At 44.1% G+C, this 25208-nt stretch overlaps 1 protein-coding gene across 2 annotated transcripts; it reads right to left on the bottom strand.

The window, feature by feature from the left end:
- Positions 1-586: 586 nt before the first annotated feature.
- On the bottom strand, positions 587-22569 carry CASP6 (caspase 6). 2 transcript variants are annotated; one of them, XM_027543851.1, is made up of 7 exons: positions 22463-22569; positions 9514-9556; positions 8837-8983; positions 8340-8416; positions 6146-6321; positions 2997-3156; positions 587-2286 (listed from the first exon to the last, which is right to left on the bottom strand). In XM_027543851.1, exons 1-7 carry the CDS (start codon positions 22500-22502, stop codon positions 2048-2050), a joined length of 882 nt encoding a protein of 293 aa, XP_027399652.1. In that variant the 5' UTR covers positions 22503-22569; the 3' UTR covers positions 587-2047. The 2 variants fall into 2 exon arrangements, with proteins under 2 accessions (XP_027399652.1, XP_027399653.1); XM_027543852.1 differs by lacking the exon at positions 22463-22569 and adding an exon at positions 18966-19137.
- Positions 22570-25208: the final 2639 nt, after the last annotated feature.

The raw sequence follows: 25208 nt of genomic DNA, 5'->3' as shown, positions 1-25208 counted from the left end.
ACAAAATTTTATTGGAACACAAGTATGAACGCTGATGCACCGTCTATGGCTATTCTCACAATATGGCATCAAGGTTTGATTGCAGCAGACAGTGTGGCCTGCAAAGCCAAACACAGTTCATCTCTGGCTCTGTACAGAAAAATTTTACTGACCTCTGAAAAAGGATGTGAAAAACAATTATCAAAGAATACGTCTGTGTCTTTAGAGCTTCAGAAAATTTGTCATGTGAAAAATGAATGAATTCTTAGTAAAGCTAGCTCCCTTTGATTAGTGTCATTCCACTTTACAAAGTAAAATAGTCTTTACTTTTAAAATAGAGTTTAATTCTTCAAAGAAGGAGCTGCACATAGGTCACACTGTACTTTTTTCTGATAGGTGAAACTGATATCTGAGCACCGGGGATGACAGCTCAGTGATCAGAGGCAGGACGTTCTGCCCTTTTTTGGTCCTTAAACTGTAGTTTCTCAAATGGGAGATGTCATGTATGTTAAAACGTTCTTGATGAGAGATCATTTATTAACACACACAGAGTATGATCTTTCTACTCAAGTTCCAAGTTAAACAGACTGAAACCAAAACTAAAGGATTCCAAAGAAATTGCATGTTAATTTTATTACGAAAGGGTTGTCTTATCCTGAGACAACTGTTATAAACAAAATTCAGCTGTGTCCTTATTGTTTCCACAGCTCAGATTTGATGGCATTTTGGTGCCCAGATACATTGGTTACCCGTGCCACTGCATCTGAACAAGAGGATTTTATTCAAATAAACCCTCTGACTGATCACTGAAGGAAAAAAAAAAGTGTGTGTATGCATGTGGTGGGTGGCAGCGGTTGAGCTTTTCAATAACATCAGCTAACTTCTCTTAGGTAACCAGAGCTATATAATCTTTGCCTAGAGGGCTGGCCTGTGCTCACTGGATGAGCTGAGGAGAGTTTCTGTAGTCATTCACCCTTGCAAGGAGAGCCATGGAGACAGCAGCACCTGCAGGTCAGAAGTTAAACTGTTCAACTGACAGTGAAAGCCCTGCCATGACCACAGGAAAGGGGATAAATGCCCCACTGACCTTGGCATGTAGTTGGCACATGTTTTGAACTATACCTGAAACAGCACAAACTACTGCTGAACCAGCAGGTCCCAAGTTTGTTATCAAAACCCAGACTGTTAACCATCTTCAGCCTCTGGCAGATGATTAACAAAGCATATTACTCAAATTTTACATATCATGTTAGTAAGAGCTGAATCTTAAAAATAACATCTGGGACTCCCCAGGCAGTCCAGTTGTTAAGACTCTGCACTTCCATGCAGGGGGCATGGGTTCAGTCCCTCATCTGGGAACTAAGATCCCGCACAGCACTGCCAAAAAAAAAAAAAAAAGCCACATCTGTTATTCCATAAATACGATGACGGTCTGTGAATGGGACTACCAGACAGGGCATAGGAACTCACCATGCAAGACACTGACAGAATCATACTTTACAAGTCTGTGGCCTCTACTGACTAGGAATTAACTGCTTTCTATTTCTTCTTCAAAATGCCATATAATAGTTCTTGAAGGCTTTTTTTTAAAATAGTCTTATACAAAAAAGTGGTAATTCATATGTAGATTAATTTTTATGACCAAGTAAAACAAGCCATCTATAAATTATTCAAGTAAGAATGGAAATTAGAAAATTTTAATTAAAAAATTTCAAATATTAAAGGAAAACAAGTTCTTAGATTTCAAAAGCCCTTAAAAACATTATGAAGTTTTATAAAAAAGTCGCAAAATACAAGTTAAATCAGCCAGAGATTGAGTAAACTTGCAATTTACTACAAAAGTCTAGTATTACAAATGCTTGTGGATTTTTCTCTATAGGAATTCCCTGAGGATTTCATTTCTCCATATATCAAAACCCCTTCACCATGTCCAATATGAACTATTTTAAGTTATTACAGCTTAAAACATTTAAAATTGCTACACCATTTAAATTGCTTCAACCAAGTGATACTCCTTTATATGAAAAGAGAGAATCTATTTTGAATACATAAAACAAAATAGCACCTATCATTTAGATTTTGGAGAGAAGTGCAGCTTTTTAGTTAGCATTGAGGCAAAGCAGGGAACCTGCTTCTTTCCAATCGCATTTGGGTCTCTGCAGAAGTCAACTCGGCGCTGAGAAACCTTCCTGTTCACCAGGGTGAGGAGCTCTGTGAACTCCAAAGAGGAGCCGAATTTCCCCAGCATCTCACACAAATCTTGAATATACCATGAACCATTCACAGTTTCCCGATGAGAATAATAACCTGAAAAAGACAAGAGAAGCCACTGAAGTTTCCTTGTTACCTACTGTGACAGAAAATCACTTTTCAAGTCCGAGTTCTCAAAAATCATTGGGCGAGACTAACATGTGTCCATGATATAGTTTAAAATGTTTTCTCTGCTGACTCTTCTCATGTGGAAAAAAAAGATTAATTCCACACAGTTCTATAAAAATGGTGTTGATGCTATGTAATTTTCTCCACTTCCTAAAAATTCCCAAGCTAGCAGTAAACTAGGCAATGATTTTTGAGACCAGTGATGAGAAAAAAGAAAAACATAAAATTACTACAATAGAGAACTGTCATCAAAATATTTTTCAGGGACTTCCCTGGTGGTCCAGTGGTTTAGATGCCACACTTAAAAAAATTTTTTTCAACAATGTTTTCCACAAGTGTTAACCATAAAAATGGTATCACCATCACTGACACATTCTGCTGCTAAGATATTCAATATAATTAAGCCTTAGAGCTGTATTTAACATACAGTAGTTTTCAGGAAGGATTTTTCTATAAGATACTTTATAGTTTTAAATGTCACTCTGATCACATGGCCCAAGATGTCCATTAAGCTTGTGAGCTTCACGACCAGATCTCATGTCCCATTAGAAAGACCTCACCTAAATCAAGCTGAGATGAAACGTACAGAAACTTAGCCAAGAAAGCCAATTATACATTTGTATTAAACACCCACATACCTTCTGCCACAGAGTAGCACATGAGGAAGTCGGCTCCAGCAGGAAGTGTATAAACCGAGGCCGCGTCCACCTGGGTTAGGTTGACATCTGGCGTGTCTGTCCTGTGATCGACTACATCCAGAGGGATGACCGGCACGTCATGCTGGCTGCCCCGACACGCCTGCGGGACACGGAGGAAAATCCCCTCCTCAGTTACCGGTTCTCACCCGTGCTTCACGCTCACAGTCAATGCGTCGTTCAGTACGCCTTTACAGCCACATCAACAGAATCCACTTCACAGGCATTTCACAAACAGTGCATTCAGGTTTAGAGCAGGACAAAGCTGACAGTTCTTTTTTTCCTACTTAAGTTTTCTCATAGTTGATGATTTAAAAAACTGGCATCCTCAACTAGACACCAAATTACGTTGATTGAAAGGTATACTGTAGTGGGGAAAGCATCTGTGGTTTTAAAGTTTCTTACGCATTACGCACACCACAGCACCAAGAGCCACCCCTTCTTTTAGAAAATTACAGTTCGTCCCTAAGTGTTTCTGTGTGATCAGGTAATATATTCCCAGCTTGGGTTTTCCTTGCCAAGCTGCTTTTAAGGGTCAAAATGATACCACCTGACCTGAGAGTCTTTATCAATGTGCCTCCTGCCTTCTGCTCCTACTTTAAAGTGAGGGCTCAAATTCTTACTAATTCTGACTCATACAAAGGCTAACATTAAATGACTATTCTGGGCTTTTTGTCCCCACTCCGTTTATTTATTTATTTTTTGGTGGGGTCCTTCTCCCTGGGAGTTTGGTCTTCTTTCAGTCAGTAGGTCCCACCCCCATTTATATACTGAAGGCTTCAATATAAAACATATAACCTCCAGTATTTCAAATGTAACTGTATATGGTGATATGGTCTTTAAAGAGGTAATTAAAGTAAAATGAGGACTATTGGTGGGCCCTAACCCCCTATGACTGGTGTCCTTATAAAAAGAGGCCAGGGCACAGACAGCACACAGAAAAGCCCATGTGAAGACAAGAGAGACAAGAATCAACCTCCCATCCAAGGAGAGAGGCCTCAGAGGCAATCAGCCCTGCTGACACCTTGATCTCAGGCTTCTAACTGCAAGAAAATAAACGTCTGTTGTCTAAGCCACCCAGTCTTTGTACAGGCAGACCTCGGAGATACTGCAGCTTCAGTGCCAGACCACTGCTACAACATCGCGAATGTTGCTACAGAGTGAGTCACATGAATTTTTTTGTTTCCTAGTGCATATAAAAGTTATGTTTATACTATACTGTAGCCTATTAAAGTGTGCAGTAGCATTAATTCTAAAAAAAAGTACAGACCTTAATTAAATACTCTATTGCTAAAAAAATGCTATCACCTGAATCTTCAGCTAGCCATAATCTTTTTACAATAGTAATGTCAAAATCACAAATCATGACAATTTAAAAAGTGTGAAATATAAGTTACCCAAATGGGACACAAAGACACAAAGGGAGCAAATGCTGTTGGAACAATGGCATCAACACAGGGTTGCCACAGACCTTCAGTTTGTTTTAAAAAAGCGAGGTATGCCTGTATGCTGTTCTGGCAGCCCTCATAAACTCAGCACAGTGCTCTAACAAGATTCTGCTGTAGTATTATAAATGCGTCCATCAATTCTGAAATGGCTGAAGAATTATAAGCTTTAAAAGAAACATTCTGATGGATTTCAGAGTTACAAGATAAACAGAAGATTCCTAATACCCTATTTTTAAAGGAAGATTTTAATCTTATTTTGTATTATCAGGCTTATTTTCAGACATTTTCTACTGTCTTCCTAAATGGAATGTAGAACATGTGGAACTCAGTGCCATCACTTGTCAAATCAACTGCAGTAAGCGTAAGAGCCGGCCTTTACTGGCTGGGGTGTGCCACTTCCTAGGCACTGTTCAAAGCGTTTTTCATCTTAGCCACATCATCTTATCCTCTCAATCACCCTATGAGGCAGTGCGCCTGTAATGAAGAGTCTGAGGCATAGAGAAATAAAATAACTTGGCAAAACACTTTCCTTGATTTAGTGCCTTGACAGTGCTGGCTACCCTCTTTTTCATGAACAATCACCTATCATTCTTGTGATTTTTCTCCTATTCTTCTGAGTCATCCTCCTCGTTGTCTTCTCTCTGCCCATTCCTCATCAGTATCCCTCAGTTCTGTTCTCCACTTGCTTTTGGTAGCACCACGCAGCTCGTGGGGTCTTAGTTTTCCAACAGGGACTGAAGCCGGGGCCCTGGCAGTGATAGCACTGAGTGCTGTCAATGGGCCACACAGGAATCCCTCTCTACATGCCTTCTTCAGGGCATCCTTGACACGCAGAAGCTCATCTACTCCATGCCTCCCAGAGCCATCTATCCGCTCATTACTGCCCCAATGTACTTCTCTAACCGGGGTCGCCTGTCTCAAGTTTCGACCTGCATTTCCAACACGTCTCACAGATGCCCCAGTGCTGCAGTCCAAACGAGAAACCAGGGAGTATCCTCGACTTCTTTTTTTTAAGTAGCCCCCTACTCCCTCTCTCAAAGAATGGTGGGGTGTGAAAGGTGGCCGTGTCCTTCATGAAGCCTGGCAACATCAAGAATTCTCATTTTTCCCCAGAAATCCTTACTGGGGTAACAAAGGGGATGTTATTCAGGCCCCCCCCTCCACAAATATTTTTATTCTTACTACAAGTTGGGCAGCGGCTAGCCACATCTTGGCTTACGGGAAAATGTGAAAGGACTAGAAGTCTAGCTGGAACTAGAAGTCTTCATGCCCTCCTTCTCCTCACTGGCTGGCACGTTCTCTAGCCCCCAGACTACACCTGGTCTGAACAGGCGGCGCCCCACTGCACTGGTCCATCAGCAGACACCTCCAGAGGCCCTACCTTGACACCGGGCTGGGCCAGGGAGTCATTTCCAAGTAATATTTGTTATTTTGAGTCATTTCCAAGTAATAAAGATTCTGAGCATCTTTATGTTAAAGAACTACCACTAAAGCTGAAGCTGCAACTCTGATTGGCTAGGATTCAAAAAGGGCCTTTTCTGATTACTGGAGAAAGTTAACTTCCAAAATCAGCTTTAGTTCTTTCTAATCACATGTACAGAACCATGGCCTTTATAATTAAGATTATAACATAATCAGTCTTACCTGAATGATAAATATCTTGGGTTTTCCAACCAGGCTCTGACACTTGTCTCCTTTGAACAAGCCTGTTAACGTCTGAATTTCAATTTTGGCATCATATGCATAGATGTGGTTGCCTTCACCATGACTCAGGAAAACACACAAAAAGCAATCTGCATCTACGTGGCTAGCAGTTGATGCTAAAAAGGACCCCAAAAGTTATTTAGAAATGAAAATAAGGTACTTATTATCTACATATAAAATTTTAATTTACTAATATTAGAATAAAGTTTCAGATAATTGAGGGAAAATTTTACTATGTCTAATGAAACAACTTATTTAATTAAGCAACGATTTATACAATACAGTATCTGACTTTTAAACATCCAAATTATTACAGTTCAAAGAAATAAGAGTTTGAACAGGTTTTTGTTAGCTTTTTTAAAACAGAATAATGACATGGAAAACCTAAAAGGATTATTATGGGGAACCCCTAAGAAGTTTCTCTGAATCAGCAGCGACCTTCTTAGGGCAGACTGGAAAGGCACAGGAACTCCCCCGTAACACTGCCCTCCGTGTCGCTGCACCTCGGAGCGAGGCAGCGCCGCCACTGCTCTGTCTACAGTGCTGGGGCCTCCCCAAGAGTGAAGGCACGAGGCGGATGCCCTCCAACATGAGGAGCGAGCAAAGTAGGAAAGCTGGTGAGCAGCCAGGTGAAATTATTTACAGAAGAACCCTGGTATGAGGGTCCTCAAAAAATTAAAAACAGAGCTACCATATCCTACATTTCCACTTCTGGGTATATATCCAAAGACAGCGAAAACACTAACTTGTAAAGATATATGAGCCCTTGTATTCTCTGCAGCATTATTGCAACAGCCAAGATACAGAAACAACCTACATGTCCACTAACGGATGAATGGACAAAGTGTGGTCTGTGCATATACAGTGGATGAGCATTCAGTCATTAAGAAAAGGAAAATGTGCAATTTGCAACAACACGGATGAACCCTGAGGGCATTATGCTAAGTGACCCAAGTCAGAGAAGGACGTGATCACGTCACTATATGTGGGAACTAAAAACCCAGCAAGCCAGCAAGCAAAACCAAGTTCAAAGTTGCAGGGAGCAGACTGGTGGCAGCTGGGGCAGGGGAAAGGAGACGTGTGAGGCAAAATGGTGAAGGGGTCAAAAGGTATCAACTTGCAGTTACAAAATAAGTCCTGGGGATGTTAATATACAGCATGGTGACTACAGTTAGCAGTACTGTACTGCATATTTGAAAGCTGCTACGAGAATAAATCTTAAAAGTCACGAGAAAAGAGTTTGTAACTATGAATGGTGACAGACGGTAACTAGACTTGTGATGGCAATCATTCCCCAATGTACACAAATGCGGCCCCATGGCCTGCAGCATGTATGTCAATTATACCTCAATTTTAAAAAAAAGTTCTGAAGAAAGTTTAATGACGCAATTGTTCTAATAGTCCATTGACAAATTACTTAAAAACCTATGGCATGTGGTGATTATTATACACATTAAGTTGTTAATTTACCTACTGCATGCTGCTGCTGCTGCTGCTGCTAAGTCACGTCCGACTCTGTGCGACCCCATAGATGGCAGCCCACCAGGCTCCTCCATCCCTGGGATTCTCCAGGCAAGAACACTGGAGTGGATTGCCATTTCCTTCTCCAGTGCACACATGCATGTTAAGTCGCTTCAGCCATGTCCGACTCTGCGACCCTATGGACAGCAGCCCTCCCGGCTCCTCTGTCGGATTCTCTAGGCAAGAGTACTGGAGTGGGTTGCCATTTCCTTCTCTAACCTACTGCATAGTGATGTAGAAATTATGAGATAATGTATGTAAATCAGCAGTATTTTGAAGTCAGTAAAAAACGGGTATGGAAGGAGTCAGTTAAAAAATGACTGCCCAGCATCTGTAGTATGTGCATCTTAGGCTTTTAATTGCCAAATGAAAAGATCATTACATTCATTTCCAGAGTGGTCTATAACTTGGTAGGCATTTAGAGACTTTGCAAAGGTCTCTAAATCTGCTGAGTAATGTATAATCAGAGAGGCACAACCAAAACCTGTAACCCATGCTAAATTAATTGACAAGACTTTTTCACAACAGTTAATTATTTGGACCTGTCTCCATACAAGGATAATTAAAAACTACTCAGTTGCATCAAAGGAAGATGAATAGGAAAACTACTTACCCTCATGAATTTTGAGCAATAGTTCTTCTGCTCTAAGATCATCAAAACATTTTACTTCAAATCCTAGATCTGAAAACCTGGAGATTAAATTGGATACTAGCTTATGAGCTATTCAAAACTGTCATATACTCCTGATTATTTGAGGAATTTATACACATTTTTATGACATAAATTGACTTTTCTTTAGGGAGAAAGAAAAATCAAATATGACAGTGATGGTTTTCCTCGATTACCCATGGCAGAAAGGGATTTATTCATGGTAACTGATTTAAGTTAGAATACTGCCATCTACTATGCAGATATATTTATAAGAATGCAAAGACTGTTAACATTTAATAGAACAGGATTAGGGGGAAAATTCAGGCAAGTTCTTAGGGGAGGCTGAGCCCAAGTGAGGTTCATCCTCAAATACTCTTGGCTCTGTTATTTCTACAGTGCGGACAAGTAGTTATCGCTTAAATATCTGACCACCTGGGTGTTAAATAAAAGAGTACCACCTGCGCCTCAGATTGTCTCTGTCAGCACTGGTGCCAGGCCTGTTCGGCAGGGTTAAGTGCCAGAAGAACCTCTCATGATTGAAGATTAATGCAATTCCTCTCCTCTTGTGGTCCATTTTGTACTTTTCAGTTGGATCAAATATTTCTCTGTTTAGGAAAAGTTTAAAAAACAATCACTCTAGGTCATATTAAATAATAAGCTCCTCCAAGCCCGAGGTCAACACACAGAACAGACAGAGGCCTGCTGCGTCCTCCTCCACCAGGCTGACAGGCCACTGCTGTGCCTGGGGCAGGCCTCCCAGCCGCACTGGTCAGGGAAGTCCTGAAACATCTCTGTACCGACTGGCAAACGGCAGCCATCCTGAGCAAACCCCTCCCACGCCCCCAATTCCTCTGCTTGGGTGTCTTTCCCCCAGGGCTCCAGAGACCAGGGACTAAAGACAATGGTCTGGCCCAGGCCCAGGCCATCCCAGTTGTTCAACATCTTGAGCCTCAGTCTAGGTCCCTTCAGAACCAGGGGCAGCAACCAACCCGCACACCTACAAGCCAGCCCTCCAGATGCTAAACCTGACATTCTCTGCTTTTCAGCGCCCATGTCCCTTTCTTACTTTGATTTCTGTAGGCCAATGATGGCCACTAAAGGAAAAGACCTTAGTGAGTAAACAGAACATTATTACCTCCTAGGGAAGGCATCTATTTCGGTCATGTTTTGTTCTTCACCTATTAAAAGAAAGTAGGGTTTTGTTAATATACTTTTTGATTTATGGTCATAAAACACATTAGGAACTCCCAGCTACCTTGATACCTATCGGCTAAGCTCCTTCTGTCTTGGTTGGTTTAAAAGTCAAAGGATGTGAGAAGGGGGTAAGGGAGAAGGAAGGGAAAGTGCTGTTAATAATAAATGAACTGTACGTGCCACAACTAGAGAAGCCTGCACACCACAACTACAGAAAGCCCACGCACTTCAAGGAATACCCAGCGCAGCCAAAATAAATAAACGAACCGTAAATGCATGGCTCAGTTCTTTCTCACCTCCAACTCTTACATGCAAAATAAAAAAAGATCATAAACAGAAATGGAAAAATACTACTCACATTCATTTGCTGCACACTATGCCAAAAGTAACAAATGTAGCTCTGTGATTATGAAGCTCAAATGAAATATGAAATTCATTTATTTTGCAGCAAATGTTTTTTGCAAATATTCTCTCAAACAGAGGAGGAGTGAAGTCAAGCAAGAGAACTGAACACAGTGTGGTTGACACTGGATTACCCTACTGCCTGGAAGCGGCAGATGTTTTGGTGGAGGAAGGAAAGGGCAAAGACTCAGATTCTGATCTCCTGCATGACACATGCACTTGTTATGATCCTATAATGGGGACCCTCTTCTCCTAACCCCAAATCAGACTTTCCCACCCACAAGACAACCTCTCATTGAATCCCTCTCCTCCCAGGAACAGTGCTGTGTAACAGAGCCTTCTGCAGTGACAGAATGCCCTATACCTGAGCTGTCTCTGGGGGCAGCCAATGACCACATGTGCTTTTGAGCCCTTGAACTTTGCCTAGTGCAACTGAGGAACTCAATTTTTAATTAACTTCAACTAATTTAAATTTATATAACATGTGGCCAGTGGCTTCTCTACTGGACAGCAATAGTGAGTCTACCATCTTCTATCAGAAGAGTCCATATGTTCATGAATCTGCTTTTACCTGATAAACAGCTTGAGAGGGGACAGAAGGTGACGACTACACAAATACTAATAATGTAGCAAGATGCCCCTTTCAGTTGAGGTCTCTGAAAGAAGGTGGACGGACCCTAAGGCTAAACTCCTACCCATCATCTCCCCACCAAAAGGGTAGTGTTCCCCTCACTCCTTGGAGTCTCCCCCCGCCCCCCCCCCCCCCCAACATCTGATGGTTCTAACCTCATGTCTCCTCACTGACAAAAATCCACCTAGGCAGAGAGGATGAGGAGAGGGAGAATTCAACTCCAGGGCCCTTTACCAGTCACTCTCAGCCTGCTCCTCCTGGACTGCATCCAGCATTCAAACCAGCCAAGACCCCAGAGAGGCATCACCCTTCCCCTGTCCAATAGGCCCCAATCAGTTTTCCTTAACCTTCCGCATCAATCCCTGGCCTGGGTGATAAAACGCAGATTCCTGGTCCCTAACCCAGATTTACAGAATCAGAATCCTGGGAGATGTGCCAAGGTGATTTTCACTCGCACCAAAGATTAGGAGTCAGAAGCAGCCTCTCTAATGCATCCTCGCCACTCTCCCGAGGCTTCCGTGCTACCCTCATCCTGCTGTACGGCGGATCCTGCAAATTCTACACCTTGTACTGCAGACACTTCCTACCAAGCTCTCCTCTATCAGGGGACCTCCCTACCATGCAGCTGCTTACTGGGGGATCTCCTATTTCACACAATGCTCTACTGAAGACACGCCCTACCCCCACACAATGTTCTAAAAGGGGTCCCAACCACTCCACACACTGCTCTACTACGGTCACGTGGTACCTCGTACCCTGTCCCACCAGGAGACTTCTCCACACACTGACCCTGGGGATTATTAATACTTCCTGCTGGACACTGTCCCACCAGAGACATTCCACACACTTCTACTAGAACTCTTCCTGCCCTGTGCACTGGATACTGGGGACACGTCCTCCTCCCAAACTCCTCTATCCAGAATACTCCCTCCGTCACACACTGCGCTCCTGCCATGACGCTCCCTACTCCACACACTGCAGAACAGCCGATGCTTCCTAATCAGATGCACTGCACTCGGGGTGCTGACCCAGTGAACACACAGCTCGAGGGGGCACTTCCGGTTCCACCCTCAGCTGGGCGCAGCACACCTCCTCCTACCAGGATTACTTCCGACACCACACGCTGTTCTCCCCGGGACACTTACAATCTGCTGTACCCGGAATACTTCCTAGTCCACACGATGATGTGCTGGCATACTTCGCAGCTCACACACTGCTGAAGGGAACGCAGCCAGCGCCACACCCTGCTCTACAACAGGAACTGTGAATCCACACGCGGTCTAGCCTGGGGACTTCGTCCTCCACACACTGACCTACCAAGGTACCACCTATATATACCCTGCTGTATCCAGGACACACCCTACTCCACACACTACTTTGCCAGGGTACGACCCATCACACTGCTGTACTCTGGATACAACCTCTCCTTCCTCTACAAATACTTTGCCCAGAATCCTCTCTGCTCCACACACTGCTCTGTGGACGGTTATTTCCTTCTCTGCACACTTTGCACCAGTGACTTCCTACTCCACTCAGCGCTCACCCGAGGAGACATCCTCCCTTCTTATGCCACAAGCTGCCAGAGATGTCCGACTCCACACACACTCCACAAGAGATGTCTCCGACTCCACGCTCTGCTCTACACCTGGGATCTCCCTACTCCACCGTGTTCTCCGTGGTTACCTACTCCACACACAGCTCTATGTGACATATGCCCTCTACTACCGCAGTGCTCCACCAAGGGTAGTTCCTTCACTGTTCCTTAGGCCTCTTTACCTAGAGATCTCCTCCTCAACAGCGCTATACAGGGCACCCTTCCCTGCTGCGCTCAGCGCGGATACTCCCTACCCCAGACACTGCCCCACTGAATGTACGTGCTGCTCTTCCCACGCCACACACCGCCACATCCAGAATACATCCCGCTGCACACGCTGCTGTGCCAGGGAGAACTTCCTGCTCCACACTGCTCCACGGGCTGCATTTCCTACCAAGACTCCCCTCTGCTCAGGGATGCTGCCCTTCTGAACACACAACTCTTCTAGGCTGACTTCCCACTCTACATACCAAGCTACCCAACATCCCTCCGAGCCCGTAAACTCCTCCACCCAGAATAGTCCCTACAACACAATGATACAAGAGGATACTTTCTCGTCCACACACTGCTCTCGGGGACACTTTCCACTCCACACAGTGCTCTACTGGGGCTACTTCCTAGTCACACACTGTTCTAACTGGGATTCCTTCTACCCCACAGATTGCCCTCCCAGAAGACCTCTTATTCTACACACTGTCTACTGGGGTTCCTTCCTGCTCCCCACACCGCTCTACTAAGCAATATGCAGGGTTTCCTCTCCTTCCATTTTCAAAAGCATTCCATGATCTACTTTTTTTTCCCTACCTCCTTTTAATACCCTTCAGTTCAGTTCAGTTCAGTCTCTCAGTCATGTCCGACTCTTTGCGACCCCATGAATCGCAGCATGCCAGGCCTCCCTGTCCATCACCAACTCCCGGAGTTCACTCAGACTCACGTCTATCGAGTCAGTGATGCCATCCAGCCATCTCATCCTCTGTCATCCCCTTCTCCTCTTGCCCCCAATCCCTCCCAGCATCAGAGTCTTTTCCAATGAGTCAACTCTCCGCATGAGGTGGCCAAAGTACTGGACTTCAGCTTTAGCATCATTCCTTCCAAAGAAATCCCAGGGCTGATCTCCTTCAGAATGGACTGGTTGGATCTCCTTGCAGTCCAAGGGACTCTCAAGAGTCTTCTCCAACACCACAGTTCAAAAGCATCAATTCCTCAGCGCTCAGCCTTCTTCACAGTCCAACTCTCACATCCATACATGACCACAGGAAAAACCATAGCCTTGACTAGGCAGACCTTTGTTGGCAAAGTAACGTCTCTACTTTTGAATATGCTATCTAGGTTGGTCATAACTTTCCTTCCAAGGAGTAAGCGTCTTTTAATTTCATGGCTGCAGTCACCATCTGCAGTGATTTTGGAGCCCAGAAAAATAAAGTCTGACACTGTTTCCACTGTTTCCCCATCTATTTCCCATGAAGTGATGGGACCGGATGCCATGATCTTCGTTTTCTGAATGTTGGGCTTTAAGCCAACTTTTTCACTCTCCACTTTCACTTTCATCAAGAGGCTTTTGAGTTCCTCTTCACTTTCTGCCATAAGGGTGGTGTCATCTGCATATCTGAGGTTATTGATATTTCTCCCGGCAATCTTGATTCCAGCTTGTGTTTCTTCTAGTCCAGCGTTTCTCATGATGTACTCTGCATAGAAGTTAAATAAGCCTGTGACAATATACAACCTTGACGTACTCCTTTTCCTATTTGGAACCAGTCTGTTGTTCCATGTCCAGTTCTAACTGTTGCTTCCTGACCTGCATACAGATTTCTCAAGAGGCAGGTCAGGTGGTCTGGTATTCCCATCTCTTTCAGAATTTTCCACAGTTTATTATGATCCACACAGTCAAAGGCTTTGGCATAGTCCATAAAGCAGAAATAGATGTTTTTCTGGAACTCTCTCGCTTTTTCCATGATCCAGCGGATATTGGCAATTTGATCTCTGGTTCCTCTGCTTTTTCTAAAACCAGCTTGAACATCAGGAAGTTCACGGTTCACGTATTGCTGAAGCCTGGCTTGGAGAATTTTGAGCATTACTTGACTAGCATGTGAGATGAGTGCAATTGTGCGGTAGTTTGAGCATTCTTTGGCATTGCCTTACCTCCTTATCATTAAAACAATCACATAAGAAAGAAATAGAATCACTCAAACTAAACACATTAAATCTATATCTAAAATTCAATCTCATCTCAAGAAACAAGAAAAATCTCCATCTGACCTTACACCTAAAGCAACTAGAGAAAGAACATCAATAACACCACCACCACCACCAAAGTTTAGTAGAAGGAATGAATGATAGCAGAAATAAATGAAATAGAAATGAAGAAAACAATAGCAAAAATCAATAAAACTAAAAGTTGGTTCTTTAAGAAGATAAACAAAATTGATAGGCCTTTAGCCAGAATCATTAAGGAAAAAAGGAGAGGATTCAAATCAACAAATTTAGAAATAAAAAAGGAGAAATTAACAACTAATAATGCAGAAATACAAAGCATCATAAGAGACTATTATAAGCAACTATATGATAATAAAATAGACAACCTGGAAGAAATGGACAAATTCTTGGAAAGGTACAACTTTTCAAGACTGGACCAAGAAGAATTAGAAAATATAAACAGACCAATCACAAGTAAGGAAATTGAAATTATAATGAAAAATCTTTCAACAAACAAAAGGCCAGGACCAGACGGCTTCACAGGCAAATTCTGTCACACATTTAGAGAAGAGATAACACCTATCTTTCTTAAACTCTTCCCAAAAATTGCAGAGGAAGGAACATTCCCAAACTCATTCTACAAGGCCACTGTCACCCTGATACCAAAATCAGACAAGTAAATTACCAAAAAAAAAAATTAAAGATCAATACCACTGATGAACAAAGACACAAAATCCTCAACAAAATACTAGCAAAAAGAGTCCAGCAACACATTAAAAGGCCCATACACCGTGATAAAGTGGGATTTATCCCAGGGGTGTAAGGATTCTTCAATATATTCAAATAAATATGATACACCATATTAAATAAAAACCATATTATCATCTCAATAGATGCAGAAAACTTTTTTGACAAAATTTAACACCCATGTATGATAAAAACTCTTCAGAAAGTGGGCATAGAAGGGATCTACCTCAATATAATAATAGCCATATACAATAGGCCCAGAGCAAACATCATTCTTAATGGTGAAAAACTGAAAGCATTTCCTCTAAGATCAGGAATGAGACAAAGATGTTCACTCTCACTATTATTATTCAGCATGGCTTTGGAAGTTGGTGGCTCAGACAGTAAAGAATCTGCCTGCAATTCAGGAGACCTGAATTCAATCCCTGGGTTGGGAAGATTCTCCTGGAGAAGGGAATGGCTACCCACTCCAGTATTCTTGCCTGGAAAATTCCGTGGAGAATTATACAATCCACAGGGCTGCAAAGAGTTGGACATGACTAAGTGATTAACACTTTCACTTGGAAGCCCTAGCCATGGCAATCAGAGAAGAAAAAGAAATAAAAGGAATACAATTGTAAAAGCAGAAGTAAAACTGTCCCTGTTTGCAGATGACATGATACTATGCATAGAAAATCCTAAAGATGCTACCAGAAAACTACTGGAGCTCATCAATGAATTTGATAAAGTTGCACGACACAAAATTAATGCACAGAAGTCTACTGCCTTTCTATACACTGACAATGAAAGATCAGAAAGAGAAATCAAGGAAACAATCCCATTTACCACCATAACCAAACTAATAAAACACCTAGGAATAAACCTACCCAAAGAGGCAAAAGACCTGTACTCAGAAAACTATAAAACACTAATCAAAGACATAAAGATGACACAAACAGGTGGAGAAATACACCATATTCTTGGATGGGTCAATATGACTTTATTACCCAAAGCAATCTACAGATGCAATGCAATCTCTATCAAATTATCAGTGACATTTTTCACAGAATTAAAACAAAAAATTTTACAATTTGTATGGAAATACAAAAGATCCTGAAAGCAACTGTCAAATTGCTGAAAGCAAATAGTCAAAGCAATTGTGAACAGGAAAAATGAAGCTGGAGGAATCAGGCGCCTCAACTTCAGACTTACTACAAAGCTGCAGTAATCAAAACAGTATGGTATTGACATAAAAACAGAAATATGGATCAGTGGTACAGGACAGAAAGCCCAGAGATATATCCACTCACCTATGGTCACCTAATCTATGACAAAGGAAGCTAGAATATACAATGGAGAAAAAGTCTCTTCAAGAAGTGGTGCTGGGAAAACTGGACAGCTACACGGAAAAGAATGAAATTAGAACAGTACTTAACACCGTACAAAAAAATAAACTAAAAATGGATCAAAGACCTAATTTAAGACAGGGCACTATAAAACTCCTAGAGGAAAACATAAGAAAAACATTCACTGACATAAAACACAGCAAGATCTTTTGACCCACTTCTTAAGAGTAATGAAAACCAAAAATAAACAAATGGGGCCTAATTAAACTCAAAAGCTTTTGCACAGCAAAGGAAACCATAAACAAGATGAAGAGACAACTCTCAGAATGGGAGACCATGACTGCAAAGGAAGCAACGGATAAAGGCTTCATCTCCAAAATATACAAACAGCTCATGCAGCTCAATATAAAAAATAAAAAACAGGGACTTTGCTGGTGGTCCAGGGGCTAAGACTCCAAGCTCCCAATGCAGGAGGCCAGGGTACAATCCCTGGTTAGGGAACTAGATCCCACAAGCCACAACTAAGAATTCAAGGGCACAACTAAATATCCTACATGCTGCAACACAGATCGAAGATCCCCTGTGCTGCAACCAAGACCCAGCCCAGCCAAACAAATAAATAAATGTTAAAAAATACAAATAACCCTATCAAAAAATGGGAGGAAGACCTAAATAGACATTGCTCCAAAGAAGACATACAGATGGCCAACAAACCTATGAAAAGATACTCGACATTGCTAATTATTATAAAAAGCAAATTAAAACTATGAGGTATCACTGCACACCAGTCAGAATGCTAATGCTAATGCTAAGTCACTTCAGTCGTGTCCGACTCCGTGCGACCCCATAGACGGCAGCCCACCAGGCTCCGCCGTCCCTGGGATTCTCCAGGCAAGAACACTGGAGTGGGTTGCTGTTTCCTTCTCCAATGCGTGAAAGAGAAAAGTGAAAGTGAAGTCGCTCAGTCGTGTCCGACTCTTAGCGACCCCATGGACTGCAGCCTACCAGGCTCCTCTGTCCATGGATTTTCCAGGCAAGAGTACTGGAGTGGGGTGCCATTGCCTTCTCCGCCAGTCAGAATGGACATCATCAAAAAATCTACAAACAATAAATGCTGGAGAGGATGTGGAGAAAAGGGAACCCACTTGCACGGTTGGGAATGTAAATTGCTACAGCTATTATGGAGAATGGTACGGAGATTCCTTTAAAAAGGTAGGAATAAAACTACCACATGATCCAGCAACTCCCACTACTGGGCATATCCCCTGAGGAAACCAGAATTGAAAAAGACACATGTGCCCCAATGTTCACTGCAGGGCTATTTACAAAAGACAGGACATGCAAACAGCCTAAGTGTCCACTGACAGATGAGTGGACAAAGATGATGTGGCACAAACATACAATGATGGCATATTACTCAGACATAAGAAGGAATGAAATGAGGTCATCTGTAGAGACTTGGATGGACCCATAGTCTTTCCTACAGTCAAGTAAGTCAGAAAGAGAAAAACAAATATCGTATATTACTGGATGTATGTGGAAATCTAGAAAAATGGTAAATGAACCTAGTTCCAGGAGAGGAAAGAGAGGCAGCTGTAGAGAATGGACATCTGGACACAGAGGGAGAAGGCGAGGGTAGGATGAACTGGAAAATCATGATTGACATATACACACTACCACATGTGAAACGATAGCGTAGTGGGAACCTGCCATGACAGCACGAAGAACCAGCTCAGGGCTTTGTAATGACCCAGATAGATGGCACAGAGCAGTGGGCAGTGGGAAGGAGGCCCGTGAGGGAGGGTCTATATGTATACATGTAGCTGATTCACATCTTTGAACAGCAGAAACTAACACACATTGTAAAGGAATTACACTCCAATTAAAAAAAAAATCTGTATCTGAAAGCCAATCACTTCCTTCCCCCTCCAAGAATCTGCATGGGTTGCAAAGCACAGAGTCTCTTCTGAGAATCCCAGAGGAGCGGCAGACCCAGCAGCTCCCCTCCCCCAGCTTCTGCACCTTGTTGGTAGTGAGCCTAAGGCAGCCTGAAGTGTCCCCAGCAGAGGTTATGCCAAGTGGCTGGTCACCAAACTAACTCCAGTCCTTGAGAGTGAAAGCACTGGAGATGTACACGCTTTTGGGTCTCTAAGGCTTCTTTTTCATAGTCTCAGGAAGGAGCATCACAGTTCTCCTGGGCTGATGTAATTTAAGCTGTGCGTTTGAGTCATCTCAAATATTGCCGTCAGCTGACAGATTTAGGGAAGACAGCTAGTATTAAGTAGTTCAAGATTAATTTGTTTAAAATGACATTCAGTTTCAAAGTTAACAGGACAGTCTCACTGAGGTATTTTTTTTAAGTTTTTTTTTGTTCTTGTCCCTGTTAACACAATAGACGTAGAAAGAACCTGGGCTCTGAAAACTTAATTCTGAACCTCACAGGCTCTAACCTTCACTCTGCTATAACCAGGCGCCCCGTAACCTACAATATCAACACTGACCTGGTCCAGCTGCCAGTCTGTTCTAGCAGTGTGCTGAATCGGAATAGAAAGCTATGGAGACAGACATTAGAACAGAAGTTCCGAAACTTCCTCGGAGCTGATCAATTTTACCCAGCTTCAGAGAACAGACATTATTGAGGCAGGAGACAGTTGGGCTCTAGAACAGACATTTACAACAGACATTTACAGACCTTTGATCACAGTTCCTGGGGGCAGAAAAGATAGGCTCCAGGCCAGACACTACCAGTCCTCTGCTGACATTTCCTGAGGGCTTTGGGCTTTGTATTTATGACCAGACTGCGGTCTACATTTCAAGATCTGCTCTTAGATATAAAAAAACAGGAATACAGTGGATAACCAGACCTTATGGGTTATCCAATGGGTACTTTCTGGCAGGAACAAAGAGGGGCTAAACTCTGTTAGAAGATCAAGAGGTCATACATTTCCCATTCTTAGGGCAAAGGAGACACTACACATGTCCAAAAGGCTTCAAGGGGCCAAAAGAGGCAGGCAATGTCAGAGCATGGTAAGTCTTGCTATTCCCCCCACCATATGCCTCTGCAATGAAATCCATCTTGACTGAGGGGTGCATGCACACCCAGGGGAGGGTCCTGAGACAAACTGACTGCGGGGTGGAGAGTAGGAGATACAGAGGTGTCAAAACAAGACAACTGGCCAAAGGTAAACAAAGACCAGGAGTCGCTCAGTCGTGTCCGACTCTTTGCAACCCCATGGGCTGCAGCCCACCAGGCTCCTCTGTCCATGGGAGTCTCCAGACAACAATACTGGAGTGGGTTACCATGCCCTTGTCCAGGGGATCTTCCCAACCCAGGGATCAAACCCTCATTGCAGGCAGCTTCTTTACCGTCTTAGCCACCAGCACTGTCCTATATAAATGACTTAACCATCTCGCAAAGAGTCAGCCACAACTGAGAGACTGAACTGAAACTTCTTTTTCCTGTGTTCCTCATTACAGAGGACACACCCGCACCCTTTCTCGGCAGGTGTGCGTCTCTGGCTTTAGTCTCTCTGGGTTTGCTCCCATTTGTCATTGTGCTATGTCTCTAATCATAAACTTTGTACCTGCATTTACAGTTTTTGCCTCTGTAAAAAATGCATTTTTCACTGGGGGCAAGAGACAGGGGAAAACAGGTTCTAGCCTCTAGCCCTTACTGGTCTGGAAGCTGGGATTCCTGGTTTTTATCGAGGCTACCCAGATTCAACTCCTGGGCAGGGAATTACAATCTCGCTTCATGCCAAAGCTCACTGCTGCCACTGCGAGATCATTATGATTCTGTCACAGTCATTTTAAACTGTATGTGCCCAACAGGCCAACTTTCAAGAAGGGTGCACTGTATCACTATACTGCATAATGCGAAGAGCCGACTCACTGGAAAAGACCCTGATGCTGGGAAAGACTGAGCTCAGGAGAAGGAGAAGACAGAGGATGAGATGGTTGCATGGCATCACTGACTCAATGGACATGAGTTTGAGCAAGCTCCAGGGATGGTGAAGGACAGGGAAGCCTGGCATGCTGCAGTCCATGGGGTTGCAAAGAGTCAGACACAACTTAGCGACTGAATGACATACTGCATGAATACAAATAAACTGGTTTTGTTGACATGGAGAAAATAAATCTTAGTGAGGGAGATACTCTGTATAAGATTTATAAATTCCTTTTCATCTGCAATTATTCTCAGAAATGGGTCAACCAGACTCTTCACCTCTCCTCCCTTCTCCTTGTCTCTAATTTATGCAGTTTTCCTCTCCATCATAATGTAACCGTCTCTTTGCCCAAACTCGCTTTTTACAAAGCCAATCAATCATTCTTTTTCCTCCACACCTTAACCTGAGAATGCCTCCAGCTACCATTTGTTGATGGCTTGGCACATGAGATAACTTTATCTCACTCTGCTCCATAGGCCCTTTGAGACAGAGAAAGTGCAAGGGGCTTATCTAAGGTTGGTGCCTTGGAATTGGTACTGAAAGGCCCGGTTCTGCCTGCAGATTCCAAAGTCCATACGCTAGCTGTTAACATGGTAAAACCACTCCCACCAGGGAGAGACCAGAAACCTTTCTAAACCAAGTGCTCACTTCTCCAAACTTCTTCAGTATCTACTGTTGTCATCTTCATTCACTGCAGTATCTGTGACAATCTACCCATATTCCTTATCAAAGTTAGTTGTCACTCAGTCGTGTCTGACACTTTGCGACCCCATGGACTATAGCCTACCAGGCTCCTCTGCCCATGGGATTCTCCAGGCAAGAATACTGGAGTGGGGTGCCATTTCCTTCTCCAGGGGATCTTCCCGACCAGGGATCGAACCCAGGTCTCCCACATTGCAGGCAGAAGCTTTAATCTCTGAGCCACCAGGGAAGCCAAAGACTGGTTTAATGATCCTACCTTCAGTGACTCGTGTCAGGCCTGGAATACACAGGAAAAAGAGTAATGTGGACAAAGAAAGGGGAGCAAGTAGGAAAAGGAAGGAAACCATTACAAGAATGGTGGGGGATGTAGCAAAGAACAGAAAGCTCTGAAATGAAGGCACTCTATGTGGATTGACCGCCGGCGAGTCAAATCACTCTCCACCTTCCTCCCCCGACCCCGCCCCGCCCTTTTTAAAAACTATGGCCAGGCTCAGAGTTTCTAAACCTTATCAGTAATATAATTATAAGTGACAGGGAAGAACGTCCTAAAGCATGTGTTTAGAAGCTGATTATTTTGTAGAGAAAAGTTGTTTGCTGTTTTAGTCGCTGTGTCCGACTCTTTGAGACCCCCATGGACCTCAGCCTGCCAGGCTCCTCTGTCCGTGGGATTCTCCAGGCAAGAATACTGGGGTGGGTGGCTGTGCCCCCCTCCAGGGGATCTGCCCGATCCAGGGATCCGACTCAAGTCTCCTGCTTTAGCAGGCGGATTCTTTACCATCTGAGCCATCAGGGAAACCCCCCGAGAAAAGTTACCGTGGCTTTAAGTTAAGCTCACAAATAACTGCAGGTTTCCCGGATGCAGGAGAACCATGGGGGCTGTGCAGCTCCCAAGGCCTGACTTTCAACTCCAGTTTCCGTGCGGGCAAGCCCGGGGCTTCTCTCTGTCCCGGCGCCCCCGCGGGCTGCTCACGCTCCACTGTTACTATAGCCAACCACTTATTTTTAAGTAGAAGTGAAAAAAATAAGGCCCAACAAGACCCAAAAGTTAACTTTTCTTATGACCAGGCGCAGTTAAAGTTCAAATAACCACGACAGCTAGACAGAGATCAGCGCCCGGAGGACAAAAGCGGCCGGGGAACTCCCCAGCGCCGGGCGCCGCCACCAGAGACCGCAAGGAGGCGGCGGCTAGGTCCCGGAGTTGTTTTTCCTGAGCCAAGAAGCCTAGCTGCGCCCACCCGACCCGAGCGCTTCCCTCCAAGACCCTCAACTTCTCCCGGCCACCGAGCAAAGCGGGGGGAATCCGCGTCCCCACTCGCGCCCGCGCGCCCCTCTCAGCACCCGCCACCTACCTGGACCGCGAGCCCGGCGAGGCGGAGGCTCCGAGCTCATCGTAGCGGAGAGCTTAGCGCCGACGCCCGGGCGGCCTCCGCTTCCTGAAGCCTGGCCGCTGCCCCCGCCCCTTCCTCCGCCCCCGCCGCCCCGGCTCCCTGCCTTCCAGCGGTGGAGGCGGGGTTTGGGGGGGTCCGCTGGTGCCCTTTCCTTCGCTCCGAGATCGCCGGGGCCGGAGCGCCCGGGCAAGGCAGAGGATGCGGTCTCGCCCGCCTGGCGCCTGGGGAGCCGAAGCCAGCCCCCGGGAGATGTCAGCAACGATTCCGAAGACAACCCGCGGTACTGGGGTGGGAAGCTGCAGGCAATTACAGATCACCTGCGGCGAGCCCCGTGTCGCTCGAGCTCCGCCCCCCGTCTCTGCTACCCCAGCGTCTTAAAGGTGTGCGCTGCAGTGTTTTCCTTTTCCCTAGTAGTCGTTTTCCCAGTGCCGGTGACTTGTTAGGAGGATTTTAAAACGCTCTTTGTTTGTATAGCGGATTCGGGACAAAGTAAACTAGAGGCAACTCTAGAATTTTCAAGTCTGACTTTCATATGTAGTGTTAATTATGGCAAGGAATCATGCAGAAATTCGGAGACCCGACTTTGGGCTCTGTAGATTATGACTTTTACTGAGCTAGAGCATGTTTGCTGCATTTAATTGAGCTCCTCTTCGAGTGGCTGGTTATTCTGTAAATTTGCTTCAACGAGTAACTCCTGAGACTGAAGAAAACGTGGCCTTATCTTTTCCAACTTCTCATGGTCTCGTCATTTAAAAAGTAACCAGTGGCAGACGGGGGGAAATGTGTAAGACACAACTTCCAATATTAGCCTGAGATCCGATTTCTAGAAATGGGATTTCCCAGGTGGCGCTCAGTCGGTAAAGAATCTGCCTGCAATGCAGGAAACCTGGGTTCGATCCCTGGATGGGGAAGAACCCCTGGAGAAAGCAATGGCAACCCACTTTAGTATTCTTGCCTGGAAAATCCCATGGACAGAGGAGCTTGGCAGGCTACAGTCCATGGGCTCTCAAGAGTCCGACACGACTTAGTGACTAAACCATCACCATAGGAGGCGCTAGTGGTAAAGAACTGGCCTGCCAGTGCTGGATGCCAGAGACAAGGTTCAATTCCTGGGTCAGGAAGATCCCCTGGAGGAGCTCATGGTAACTCACTCCAGTATTCCTGCCTGGAGAATCCCATGGCCAGAGGAGCCTGGCAGGCTATGGTCCATAGGGTCGCAAAAAGTCAGACATGACTGAAGCAACTTAGCATTCACCCTTCTATAAATATCACCCTTTTATATGAGAGAAAACTAAAATCTAACTTCCTACATGTGCTGTGGTTCAAAAAAGCACACAGAATATGAAATCAAAGGATTTTACTGACCCCTTCCATTTCAGTTCAGTTCAGTCGCTCAGTCGTGTCTGACTCTTTGCGACCCCATGAACCGCAGCACGCCTTGCCTCCCTGTCCATCACCAACTCCCAGAGTCCACCCAAACCCATGTCCATAGAGTCGGTGATGCCATTCAACCATCTCATGCTCTGTGGTCCCCTTCTCCTCCTGCCCTCAATCTTTCCCAGCATCAGGGTCTTTCCCAATGAATCAGCTCTTCGCATCACGTGGCCAAAGTATTGGGAGTTTCAGCTTCAACATCAGTCCTTCCAATGAACACTCAGGACTGATCTCCTTTATGATGGACTGGTTGGATCTCCTTGCAGTCCAAGGGATTCTCAAGAGTCTTCTCTAACACCACAGTTCAAAAGCATCAATTCTTCAGCACTCAGCTTTCTTCACAGTCCAACTCTCACATCCATACATGACCACTGGAAAAACCATAGCCTTGACTAGGTGGACCTTTGTTGGCAAAGTAATGTCTCTGCTTTTTAATATGCTGTCTAGGTTGGTCATAACTTTCCTTCCATGCCATTTACTGTTCGTTTTATTGTAGGTATAAAATATTTCTGAAATCACTTTGTTCCTAGTGCAGTGAAGACATGGAGTATCAGTATGTCCCTCATAAGCTGGTTGAGACAATTGAGTTAAATTACTGTATTTAGAACAGTGCCTGGCTTGTGAAAAGCTCAGTAAATTTTTATTGCCACCATCTTAAGCATATTGAAAGTAGACTTGGCTTTCTTTTGGTTTGACTATTACCAGGAAGTTGCTTAGGATGTAGAAGGTACTCAATAAATATTTACCCATTGAATGAGATTCATAATTTCAGCATTTGTACTCTGGACTTTACCCAATTTGAATGAGTTATCTGACCACCAGAGCTTCCTGTTCTTCAGCCTACTTTTCATGGTCTCCTCTACTTGAGCCCTAAAAATACTCCTTATATAGAAGTGGAACTCCAATTGGCTAACCTTCCATTTACCTGAAAGGAACAGATGAAAGCAATTAAATTTTCCCCCCAGATGTTTGTTATCTCAGAATACTGTATTGCCTTTAGAGCATATGGGGTGATATATTTTAAAGATTTATTTACCTTAGGAAATGTAAGTATAAAGTATTAGGATAGCCATTTCAAAATTGTAAGTGCTAAATTTTAGCCTTTTAAAGCAATAGCTATCCCCTCACCCTAACCCCATGAAAAAGGGTGTCTGTGATTGGGAAATAGGCTGCCAAGGTTCTAATCCTTGCTCCATCAGTTTATTGGCTGTGAGGCTTTGGACAATTAAGGCAGTTTAACCACTCGCAGCTTCACATTCTTCTCTTTAAAATG

The sequence above is a fragment of the Bos indicus x Bos taurus genome, chromosome 6 (assembly GCF_003369695.1).
Source record: "Bos indicus x Bos taurus breed Angus x Brahman F1 hybrid chromosome 6, Bos_hybrid_MaternalHap_v2.0, whole genome shotgun sequence".
In the NCBI taxonomy this organism is placed as follows: Eukaryota; Metazoa; Chordata; class Mammalia; order Artiodactyla; family Bovidae; genus Bos; species Bos indicus x Bos taurus.
Note: the sequence above shows the minus strand (reverse complement) of the source record. Positions and strands in the feature narration are given on the sequence as shown.